The sequence below is a fragment of the Martes martes genome (genome assembly GCF_963455335.1).
Source record: "Martes martes genome assembly, chromosome: 5".
In the NCBI taxonomy this organism is placed as follows: Eukaryota; Metazoa; Chordata; class Mammalia; order Carnivora; family Mustelidae; genus Martes; species Martes martes.
Window position 1 is genome coordinate 60,700,191 of NC_137892.1, and position 12,844 is coordinate 60,713,034.

The window sequence follows — 12,844 nt, forward strand, 5'->3', positions numbered from 1 at the left end:
TCAGCCTGGAAGCCTCCCTAAAGGTCCCCTGCTCTATCCCCAAAACACCTCCTCTCCACTCCCTGCTTCCCCTTCCACATGCCGGGGCAGGTGGAGCCGGGCCCTGCTCTGGATGTGGTAGACGGACGGTGCCTAACTCCTGTGGGGCACGTGCTGGCGTTCCTGGAGTCCTCTCCACTGGAGACTGAAGGCCAGCTCCCTTGACTCAGGCGACGTCTGGATCCTCTCACGCTCACCTCTACCCCGTGTCTGGCACCCTCTAGGGCTCAATTCTTACTAGCGAATGAATGAAGGAGGGAAAAGAGAGGAAGTAGCAATAGTTCCTCCATGATTCCGTGGGGAAGGAGATTTTTATGCGAGTAGGTCATTTTTATCTGATCTCGTGCTTTTAAAACATTCCCCCTAACCTACAGTTAAGAAAATGAGGGATCATTTCATTCTTGGCCAGGTGTCCCTCCCATGGTACCAAGTCAGAGTGAGCAGGTCGTAACCTGCAGACACCACTGCAGGCTCCTTCCTTAGTGCTGTTCCGAGGTCTGTAGGATTCCTCAAACAACTGGACAGAGTCTCTCTCCAGGATCAGTGGGTCAATAAGGCAATGCAGGAAAACCCAAATTGCTACAGATTATACATACCAGGCCGCTAACACACACACTCGAGGTCAGCCTCAAAGCCCTGCCCTCTCGTCTGTGCAGAGAAGACAAAGCAGCCCAGGAGCACATGGTTAAAAGCACGGTGGCCCCGAAACCTGCAGACAGCTTGGAATTGTGCAAATGACACATGAGGCCTCCTAGCAGGAAACACTTGAGAAGTGTGCAGACACCTAATGAGAACACTTCTTTCTCTCAGATTTTCTACACACACAGCCCTGATTTCTGGTCCCTTGGTGGCTTTAGTCTCTGTCTTGGCTGACTTCAGAAACTGTAAATGCTTGCAGATGACCTCCTGGAGAGAATGCATAAACTGGCTTTGAGCATTCTTCCTGGGCATCTCCCAGGTGCCCAGCACGGCAGAGTCCTGAGGAAGCAGACACAAAGATGAAGGAGACAAGCCAGGTCTGCAGGGAACTAAGGACTCCTTGTCCCGGGATGAAATGTTCATCTGTCCTTAGTTAGGAGGGATCTGGTCATACCCACCTACGGTGGACTTTATGTCTTTCACGCTTCTTGACTCAATGTTGCCTTCAACCCTCACTACATCCTTGGGGGAGGCAAGAGATGGACGGTTGTTCTCATTCTCAGAAGAGAATATTCTCCCCCAGTGAGGCTGAGGGACAGAATCGGGCCCCACAGAAGATACAGTAGCAGAGTTGGAAGAAGAACACGTGTGTCCTGACTCTGGGCTCCTGCTTCCACTAACGCATAGACAAGGCATGTGGGAGGAACCCAGCCAGGCCTTGTGTCTTCCTTTCAACATGAGAGGCAATAAATGAGTGAAAAGGCATAACAAAATGAAGAGAAACTAGGGCAGAATGTGTAACAGATGAAAATTTTTGGAATCAGGAAAAAAAAAAAAAGCATCCTAGTCTTACCAAAGGAAAGACTTACTAAAGGAAAACCTAAGGTTCCAGAATGGCATTCTAGCACACTGCGGAGAAGGAGCTGAGGGTGACATCCTAGGGAAATTTTATTTCTCTGGAGAACCAACACTCATAATTCTGCCACTCTATTTCTCCTGAATTGAGTTCAGGGTCCTACCTACCCATATTAGTCACCTTTGGTGAGAAATGAGAAATAGATACATGATACTTAATATTGTGTAGTAGATTCAATTCTCCAGATTATCTGGGGACAAAGCTACATCTTGTCACTTCCCTGAGGCTTTTCTGTTTTCGATAAACAGAAGTGATTTCTCTGGTTGGTCTACCATGTGAGCAGTAATGCAATTTGCCATGTTTGGCTGTATTTTTTTGAAAAGATTCCAACTTCCTACTCTTTTTTGGGGAAATTATTAATTAAAAATAATCAGGTTGCCACAATAATGTCATAGTCTGGGACTCAAGCAGCATAGAATGAATCAGATAATGAAAAATCCTATTGTCCAAGCCCTTCAATTTGTGAGGTGAAAACCAAAGACAGCAACAGTGAGGGTTAACTAGCAGAGTTCTTTCTTTCTTGAAGTACCATGGCGGTCTGCTTGTCTGGGGTCCGTCAAGCCAGGGGCCACACCCACACCCCCACTGGCTCAGGCCACGTCAGGTGATGGAGAACTCACCCAAATGAGGAAGGAGACAGGATGTGCACACGATGAGGTTACAATGGGATAATCGGAAACCAACTACAGATCCTTAAAATAGACTCACACATTCAGGAGAGGGAAGAAAAGACAAAGGTGGGAGTGGTAAGACCTTCCTCTGGCACATCAGGGTCCACATTTTATAAATAATCGTGCCAGGACAAAAGACTGGATATTTGAGCACTGTGTACCATCCACACATGACTCCCATGTTGAGAGGGTCTGAGAAGCTGGGGTCCCAGTGTGGGCTCCCTAAATGGAACTGATGACCAAGTGCTTCCCCGCATAGAAGCATGCCCTAAGTAACAGGCTGCAAAGTATCTGAACTGTCCGGCTAACATTTAGGGTGCTTTGTGGGTTACAACTAAATGCCTCAGGATGCAATCTGAATAAAGAGACCCGTGCTTCCCTATCAAACCACTTTCTATCCCAGTGACTTGGTGCTATTCAATCTAATACTTCCCAGTGACTTGGTGCTATTCAATCTAATACTACCCACAGGCACATACATATTTATGCAAGTGCAACGCAGCCAAGGTCAAGCCAGATGATAACACCTTCCTGTAAAGCTCTTTATCCTAGAAGCAAGGGATTCAGTCCAGCCATCTCCCCATCTCTGAGTTCTCTTCACCCAAAATAGAGTGAGCCCAGCATACTGTAAATTGCTTTGTGACTCTTTTCTAGCTACTGTAAGAGTTCTGTGTGAATTGTGAGGGATTCTGGTTTCAGATCGTTAGAAAAAGAGGGCACTGGGGATTGACAGAGAGGAGGTGAGGCTGGCAGGGAAGCCAAATTAGAGGTTTCGGAGAGAAGATTTGCAGACAGCAGGGAGCCGAGCCCCAGGTCAGCCTGGGGTTTGGCTTGCAGCTGGGAAGAGGGGCCTCTGTGAAGCCTTGTGCCCTGGAGGCTTGTGCCACCTTTTTGAAGCACCCACGGGCCCCTTGAATCAGAACTCAGGACCCTGGAGTCCAAAACCAGAGAGGAATAGGATGGCTGGTCAGACACGGGGTAGACTTCATTATCATGTATCTGCAGTGAGCCAAACAGGATTTACAAACAGTTCCCTCAGACGATGAGGAGGAGAGATTAGACATTTTCAGTGGGCTCAGGATGGTCCTCAGAATTTGAGTCATACGGGATCCATTTTTACTTATTTAAGATGCGTAAGATAAAATTTTTAGATCCCATATTTAACGTGCTACCTTCATTTTAATTTTAATTAACACTTAAGAATTGTCATGGGCTAATTGATGGCAAGGCCCAAATCCCACTTTTCCCAATTAGTGAAATCTCCTCCCACAGGGACTGCAGGTGCCTGGCTCTCTCCTGACCCCATCTCATGGACTGTGGTCACCAAGGCCACATGGCAAGCCCATGACAGCCTCTGGGAATATACTGAAGTGAGCTCCTCCTTTCTCTGTTTCTTTAAACATTTTATATGTTTAATGTGTTCTGATCTGAGCCACTCAGGGCCCCTTCCCTCTCTTCAAAACTCTCCTGGCACAATGCCAGGCAGCCACGCGTCTGCCAGGGCCCGTCCATTGCTCGGCAACAGGTAACCAAAGCATGATGCGTGTCTCCAGCCCATGAAGCAAAGGAGGCCCTTACCCTATTTTCTGAAACTGTGAAGTGGGTATACATTATACGAACGTGTACTGAAAACACACAAACAAATAACAAGTAGGTCTCCTGTCAGCATGATGTAATTTCAAAACAGAGTACTAGGAACCAGAACATCAAAGGCATGAGGCGAAATGTCTCCTAAATCCGCCTGAGAAAATAGTCCCCAACCAGACACCAGAGTGTGTGGGCCCAGAGTGTGGCTCATCTCTGGGGCATCTGCTGTTTACCTCAGGGGAGGAGCAGCTGCTGACCCCCAGGGGCCCAGTCGCAGCTACCTTGAGGCCCCATGAATGGCTCCCTGGGAGGCACAATAACGGTGGTTTTAGTGCCCTCAGGTAGGTGCCACTGCCTCAAAAGATGAGGAAAGAGGGGAGCCAGGCTTCCCCTCCTGTGTCCTGCTGGATCCTGGATATTTGGCCAATACCCGTGTGTCTGCTTTGATCTGTATGTCTATCCTAGTTCTTCCCTTTCTTTCTTTTTTTTTTTTTTTAAAGATTTTTATTTACTTATTTGATAGAGATCACAAGTAGGCAGAAAGGCAGCCAGAGAGAGGCGGGGGTGGGGGGTGGGAAGCAGGCTCCCTGCAGAGCAGAGAGCCCGATGCAGAGCTCGATCCCAGGACCCTGGGATCATGACCTGAGCCAAAGGCAGAGGCTTTAACCCACTGAGCCACCCAGGCGCCCCATTCCCTTTCTGTTCTAATTCCAAAGTTTCAGACCCTAACTCCATAGACTCAGAAGGCATTTTACAAATGTCACGACTTAAAAAGTTGGTTTAAAAAAAAAAAACAAAAAACCCTTGAAAGTAATCAATGATACCACTGAATTACCTGCGCATGCTTTGAGACCCAGTGACGGAGGACATTCAGGACTCGATTGGTGGCTGTTCTCCGAATAATAAATTCTTTGTCACACGTCCTCTCAGTGTTGTTAAATCCTTAGGAGGAGAATAAACACACACATGTTGTTAAAGCCAATCCCCAGGAATCTGGAAAAGATCACTTATTTTAGGACCTGGGTTAACGGACACTTACAAATACACACCTTGGGAGAGAGGTACGCGGGGTTTCAGACTGTTGAGAATTCTGCTTACTTACTATTACACCCTCAGCTGTGAGGACACCACACAGATACAGGTGCAATTAAATGAATAATGTACACACATTTATTAAAGTCACTGATTGAAGCTAAAGCTGATCTAATGACATTTCCATTTATGCCTGCCTTGTTCTAGAACATAAAACCAAGAAAGTTTTAACAAAGCATTTAAGTGAACACTAGTTGATACTTTTGCCCCGAAGTCATACAACCAATAACATTTTCAATATTCAGATGCATTAGCCCATACTTTGGCTCATAGATGATACAAATACCTTATTATGCACCCATGTACGAGAAGGGGGATGGCAAAGTGGTTGGTTAAGAACATGATCTCTGGGTTCAAATCTCTGTTGTCCTACCCCGGCAAGATACAGCACCTCTCTGTGACTGGTTTCCTTGTGTCCTGCACGGGCTAATATGTACCCACCTCACAGTGTTGTTATGGAGATTTAGTCAATACATGTCAAGCATTTAGAATGACATCTGGAACAACAGTGAGAGCTCAATAAATACGCTTCAGTACTGGTTAAGTGTCTTTGATTCCCCACTGCGCCAATGCAGGTCTCGGTCACCTTTTCACTATCAAGAATCTACTTCAATTTTTTTTCTATTGAGTCTCTGTTTTAAAAGATTTTACCTTCCAATCATGGTTAAGTGACATATTTCCTTTAAAAAACGAATGCAAGCCTTATATAACTTCACTGGCAAACTTCCTGAAAGTTGTCTACACTCCCTTATTCCATTTCCTCATCTTCTAACATGCTCTACATCCTACTCCAAGCTTCTCACCCCCATCTTACCACCCAAACAGCTCTTATTAAGGTCACTAGTAACCTGCATGTCTCTGTATCCAAGGGATATCTATCATCTCTCCATTGGAAAGCTCATCTGATGAATACCTAAAATCAAATCCTCATGTATTTATATCCCTAGATCTCTTCTCTGGGCTCTGGATCCATGTATCCTACTACTTTTTGATATTTTCCTTTTAGATGTTTTAAAAACCTCAGACCCAATCTGTATAAAGGAAAAAGCCATGGCCTTCCACCAAACCATGTCCTTATCCAGTGGTCCCAATTTCTTAAAGAGACATCCGGTTATATAAGCCAGACTCTGTGGAATTGTCCCTGGCCCATCTCTCTCACCTTCTTCCCCATAATTTTATTTGCTAAGTAAATCTCAAATCTGTCCATACCTTCATCTCTACAAAGCCAAAATTGAAGTTGAGCTACCAGCAACTCTCAGTCTGGCCTACTGACAATAGTCTTGTCATTTCTTGCTCCCTCAAATCTGTTCTCTTCTCTAAAGTGAGAAAGATTTTTTTTCAAAGGCCAAATTCCATGTGTCATCCCCCTGTTTAAAGTCCTTCAATGGCACTTTTGATAAACAGAAAAAGTCCTTAACACAGCCCGCAAGTTCTTCCATGGTTTGACTCCTAGCTCCCTCTCAGCCTTTTCTGGAACCATATTCTTCTCACTTCTCTTTCATCTCACCACCCTTTTTTTTTTAGTCCTTCATCCTCACCCCAGGGCCTTTGCACATACTGCTCTGCATCTGGCAGAGTTACCGCTCCCCTTTTCATTCAGTGAAAGCTATTCTTGTTTATTTCACTTCCCCTTCCTGGCCTGAGTTGAACACATCAACACATCTCACAGCATCACGCTCATTTACTTTCGGGCACTTGTTCCATTTACAATTTCACTTTTATTTATGTAGACAGGGATCGGGCATGTTTTTGCTGAGCACAACGAGCACATATCTGGCATGTAGCAATGCTGTATACAATATACGTTTGCTGAATAAATGAATGAAAGCCTGGAGAGTGAGAATTTACTAAATATTGAATGCGATTTGAATGTTAAGATGATAGAATGAAAGATAAATGAATAGTCCTCAGAGTCTATGAAATGAGTTAGACAAAGAGAAAAAAAATCTATAAACGTCTTAAGAGCAGAGGCTCCTTTTCCACACTGCTCTTTGGATGTAGGCAGGCATCTCTGACCCTCCGGCAGACACAGTCAGAGGATAATGATGCCGTGCTCTTGGCAGAACAGACCTCTTTTTAAAAAATCTCTTGCTATTAAAAGCTTACAAATCCTAGGTAAAATATAATAAATATCTTTTAAAATGCATACCTGAGTTCTCAAGAAAATGAATTTTCTAGGGTCAAACACATAGGGACTTGAAAAAAATGGAAACAAGCCTCTGAACTGATGCTAGTAGCCTCAAGAGGAGAGCAGTTCACCAGTCTGGGAAACACAGGATTTGGATTGTGAATCCACATGGATCAGGAGAAGCCCCAGGGCCTCCATGAAGTATGAGTGAGAGAATAGGAACTACAACTCCCACATAAAACTGGAACTTGACCAGTCCTCTGTGAAGAGTAGATGAGGGGGAGAAAGTGCTCCAAGTGCACAAGGAGACCATTAAGAAGCTTATCCATCTCAGCCTGAATCTCTGTGGGGATGGGAAAGGAAGCCTCCCTGAGAATTGACAGCTAGAGGCCCACTTCATGTAGATTTGAAGCTCAGATAAAGCCACTATGGAATGGCCTGTCCCTCTAAACGAGAAGCTAAAAAGTGGCCCACGCCAATGATAACCCTGGGACTCCCGACAAAAATATACACAGAATTTCTCTGGAGGGACAGAAACTCAACCTCAGCCTGTACTGGCTCTCCAGTAAAAACAAAAACAAAACCAAAACAACTCTGAAGAAAAACTCACAATCCAAAATTGCAAAACACTCAAACTGTCGGCCATGAACAAGGATCAGTAGACACAGGGATGAAAAACACCCCATCCCACCCCTCCACCACTACCAGGAATTCCAGGTACCAGAACTAGTAGATAGATCCAAAATTAAATTTTGGATGTTTACAATTAAAATTAAAATGTTTATAAAGACTAGTTATATAAAAGTGGGCACTGAAAACATGATAAAAGAATAAAAAAATGTTACAGTCAGATTTTACAAGAACCACATAAAACTTCAAAGTTAATAGAATTATTCTTTCAAATACTGTTAGAAAATAGATAAGCTGAAATCAAAAACTCATAGGATACATTAATACTGATTAGACAGGCCCCACCGAACAAACAATAAACTGCAAAGAGATTTAAAAACCAGACTTCAGAAAAGTATTCAGATGCAGTACCAAGAGTTAAACAGAGAAAACAGAAAAAAAGTGTTAAAAGACATGGAGGAAAGAATTAGAAGTTCCAACAACAACAAAAAAACCAGGACGACAGTATAGGAAAATAATTTTTTAGACTTGATGGAAGACATGAATTTTCAGGTTCAGGAATTGCAATGAGCCCAAGGAGGATAAAGAAAATGAAAGTTGCACCCAGAAAAACTGCAAAATGATGGAACTCCAAGACAAAGATACCTTTGAAGCAACTGGTGAGGATATATTTATGATCTACAAAGGAAAGGCAGATGAAAAGGACAGGAAATGGTATGGGGACCGGGGCAAGTGGATGAGAAGGCTCAGATCAACCAAATTAGAGTAGAGACTTCAACTGGAGTGAGAGTCGGGGAATCGTAAGGCACCATCATTTTGCCGGAGGATGGAAGTCAAAAGCTCTTAGAACATTGAAAAGGGGCAATGAGGCAGTCTCCCACCTGCATATATAAGTATAAGGATGCCAATCAGTGAGATGAGAATAGATGGGAGTAAGAAAGAGACAGAAAGATGAAAATCAAAGTGAAATATTAAGAAAGAAAAGCACTTTTAACAGAGCTGCTACTCCTTTAACGTATTTTGGAAAAAGCATCTATCACTACTGGTCTCTTCGTGTCTGCATCAGGGGTGGGTGGCAAGGGAGTTTATTTTGAAAGAAAGCCAAGGAACAGTCTTCTGCTCTCCAAGTTACTGCGTGTCACACATTAAAAGACCACTTCAAGGATTTTCTTTATCAAATTTCCAATATTTCCACAAATTCGAATCTCAACCTCTATTACCATTTAGGTTAGGATTTGATTATACCGCTGAGATGTTCTTCATAACTCCTAACCACCATGTTACTTATCTTTTCTGTGGAGATTGCAGCTTGGTAAGTTCTCAGTATCTCTGCTGCTCAGAGCTCGTCACCTGTTGCCATTTGCAGACTCAACATTCTCTTAGAAGGTGACCAGGTACTACTTAAGCGATCTCCAACAACGCACACTCAATGCAGCTGAGACAATCCTCAGCTAGTTGGAAAGAAGAGTAAGATAGAAGGACCAGCCACAGGCAGGACCACCCTTCCAAGTGCTGAGAACCAGGGAGGGAAGGCTCCAAAGACACACATTCCCTTGCACCCTTCCCAAGGCAGGCCATCCCTGTGTGGCTCCAGGATGGACAAGTCAAGTCCAGGGCAATCCTCTACTTAACCTCTCTGTGGTTCAGTTTCCTAACTTGTAAAATGAGCAGAATAAAACCATGTAACATTATGTTAAAAATTAAATAATTCTTGTAAAACAAGGAAATCATACTAAATGAAATCATATTTATTATATTTTCACCTAGAGCTGGCTTCATCCATCCACCCACCCCCTTAATCTAATGGCCCTCAGTAAATACTTTTGCCAGAAAGTTCGTGTTTTTTTTTTTTTAAGATTTGACTTATTTATTTGACACAGAGAAAGAAATCACAAGTAGGCAGAGAGGCAGGGAGAGACAGAGGGGGAAGCAGGCTCCCTGCTGAGCAGAGAGCCCGATGCGGGGCTCGATCCCAGTACCCTGAGATCATGACCTGAGCCGAGGGTAGAGGCTTAACCCACTGAGCCACCCAGGTGCTCCCAGAAAGTTAGTTATAAGCTATATGTGAAAGCTGCAAGGATTTGATGAACATCAACTTATTTCCCTCCTGGAGAACCTTTCTCACTGCTTGATCAACAGATGGAGATCTTTGATTTTCCAGAGAAATACTCTCTCAGTTCCATGTAAACCAGCAACAGTTTAGAAATTCCCTAAACCAGATACCTAAACCAGCTTTCTGAGGGGCATACCTGTAGCAAATGCTGTTAGAGCAAATTTTATAAAAGGAGCTGCTGCTTATTCGTGAACTAAAATTAATGCCTTACCTGGGCTCTCTCATGTGCTTGCTCATGTCATCAGATATGCCCATCTCCCCATTTTCCACAGACTTTAAAGCTACATGATCAGAGCAACAATTCTCCATCACTCATCAGGCTTCCTCCTTATTTTAAGCCACCATCTAAGTTGGAGGCTGCCTGGGCAATATTTATTTCTGAATTTTAGCATGAGCTACACAGCTAATTGGTGGCAATTCCATGTGGAAACTATTCGATCCTAGAATCACAGATCCATCCCCCAAGGAGTTCCTGCACCATTTTGGGGGAGTAGCAAATAGAAAATCTTTGCAGGGCTTTACACAGCTTTCACCTGTCAAGTGTGACAGCACAATGAGACCATGTATGCCAGGAGAGTTTCTTTTACGAATGCACATATCTGGAATACAGTCCTGCCTTTCTCAACTTTTGCATATTCTTTTGAAGTTGTAGGCACTGGTCAAAATGACTAATGTGGGCAACAAAAAGCCATCTGGAAAAGTGGTAAGAACCAAATCACCATACATGTGAATTTAAGAATGAGATTCAACTTGACAGTCCTTCCCCCAGACACCTTGTGACTCATGCCATCCCTTATAGCAACTGGTAGATGTGACATCTCTCGCATTAAATATACACTCCATGGTGAAGGGATTTCATCTCAAGCATCTCTGTAGGCCCTTCAGCTTTGCACACAAGCACTCAGCAGTTACTTTTCTTTTTCTTTTTTTAAGTTTATTATTTATTTGACAGACAGAGATCACAAGTAGGCAGAGAAGCAGGCAGAGAGTGAGGGGGAAACAGGATCCCCAATGAGCAGAGAGTCCGATTCAGGGACCCTGAGATCATGACCTGGGCTGAAGGCAGAGGCTTTAGCCCACTAAGCCACCCAGGCCCCCATTACTTTTCTTAATAAAAATTCCATCACTCCCTATGGAAACGATCTGAAAGTGCCCACAGATGCTTTACATCTGAAGTCAGGGCATCCCTTCACTGTATTACTGTGGTGACCACAAATCTGAAATCTATCACAACCAGAAGATACAATAAAGTAGTGGGAGAGGCAGCCAGGGAAATTGAAAATAGAGGGGGAAAGGGAAAGCTTCACTTTATTCTTCAAATGATATGACAACTTCACTGTCTTGTTTATCAGAGGCAAGTAAAATAATGTGATATGGAAATAAGACGACGCATAGGTGGATTATGGGCTAGTCCAGTTAGAGCTACCCTGAGGCTACAGAGGACTAACTAGAAAAGACAAGTAATTCTTGAGCACAGGGAAGTGTTTTAACATCAGAAGTAGATGGCCAAGAACTAGACCACAGAGCTCTTATGAATTCCAACAAAGCACCTTTAAGCCATCCTTCTGAATTGGTGAGGAAAGTCAGAGTAGAATCAAAAAGAGCCAAAAAGCACAGAGATAATAATGCTATCAATGGTCCATGGTGATGGGCTGTCAGGGAGAAAAAGTAAATGCTAACTATTGGTTACTGTATCACATATCTAGGAACTGTTTCTTGTCGTGTTTTTATCACCACTATTCTGCATTGCTGGTCTTAATAAATTTAGGCTTGTTGAATAAAAGCACTGGGAGCACTTTAATGTTTTGCATCAGTGAGGGAATTAAGAAATGTATGTCAGCGATGCATTATTTTTCACTTCATACAAATGGGGCTCAGTCTCCCCAATAACATCACTTATATCAATATGCTTTGCTTTATCTAGTAAATATCATCCTAAAAAAATCATGTCATATAATTGGTTTGTACATTTCCATGCTCTTGGGTTATAACATATTTCTACCCTTTGGTTGCTGGCACGGAAAGATCATTAATCTTTATTACTGCTGTTTGCCAGGTACTGTGCTAGGAGCTTTACGAGTGGTATGGAATTTCATCCTCATAACCAAGGACAATAATTCCAATTGCCATTTATTGCATGTCCACCAAGTACTCAGCAAAGTACCATGAATAATGTGGCTTCTTCAACAACAGCAGCATCCGAATTGGGGTAAATGTTATTCCCATTTACAGATAAAGAAACAAAAAGAGGTGAAGAAACTCGGTAAAGGGCATAGTTATTAAACAGCAGAGCCAGGATTTGAGCCCAGGTCTGCCCATTTCTAAAGCCAGAGTGCGTTTAATTGCATCTCATTGGCTGGATCCAAAGTTTAGACTTCAATTTTTTCTTACAAGGTGGCAAACCAACACGTAAGGCTACAACAAAAGATCCTTGCAAAGTAAGTGATTCCCTTTTAGTTCTAAATTTCGAGGTGTGCTGACAGAGTGGCCCTCATTATAGAAATCTGTGTTTCATACTGTAATGAGTACCAGACGTAAATCTTTATTTATCTAACTAGAATTAAAATTTTCTCAAAATGTGCTCTTTCCCCAAATTCAGTATGTTTCCTACTGTGAACATCATACAGACAGACCAGTGCTTTTTAAATTTCCAGTCATGACTTATTAATGGGGAATGAAATCGGTTTAGTGGGCTGTTAGCAGAATTTAAAAAAAAAATGAAATAGATGAAAACTGACTGAATGGATTGTACATAGAGAAGATGAGTATTCTTCAGGGAAACTTTTGTATCGTGTGTGTGTGTGTGTGTGTGTGTGTGTATCCTGAGTCAAAATGTAAAATGCATTTTTTCGAGTAGGTTGCAATAAAAAAGTTTGAAAGTGACTGATGTAGACAACCTGATTATTAGACTGTGTTTAAATTATCTGCATGAACTTCCCAGAACTCCTGGGAAACTGCGTGCTTTACTCTGAAACATGTCTGCAGGAGCAAGCAGAGGGTGCTGCTTCTCCTACTGGCCCCCCATTGCT

At 43.1% G+C, this 12,844-nt stretch overlaps 1 protein-coding gene across 2 annotated transcripts in view; it reads right to left on the reverse strand.

The window, feature by feature from the left end:
* The window catches only part of RASGRF2 (Ras protein specific guanine nucleotide releasing factor 2), a gene marked incomplete at its 5' end in the record, with an annotated part of 256,694 nt that overhangs the window by 40,859 nt on the left and 202,991 nt on the right, over window positions 1–12,844 (reverse strand). For both annotated transcript variants that reach the window (XM_080803329.1, XM_080803328.1), the window contains one exon: window positions 4,688–4,794. In XM_080803329.1, the coding sequence (XP_080659455.1) occupies window positions 4,688–4,794 (107 nt within the window). The remainder of the gene's footprint in view (window positions 1–4,687; window positions 4,795–12,844) is intronic.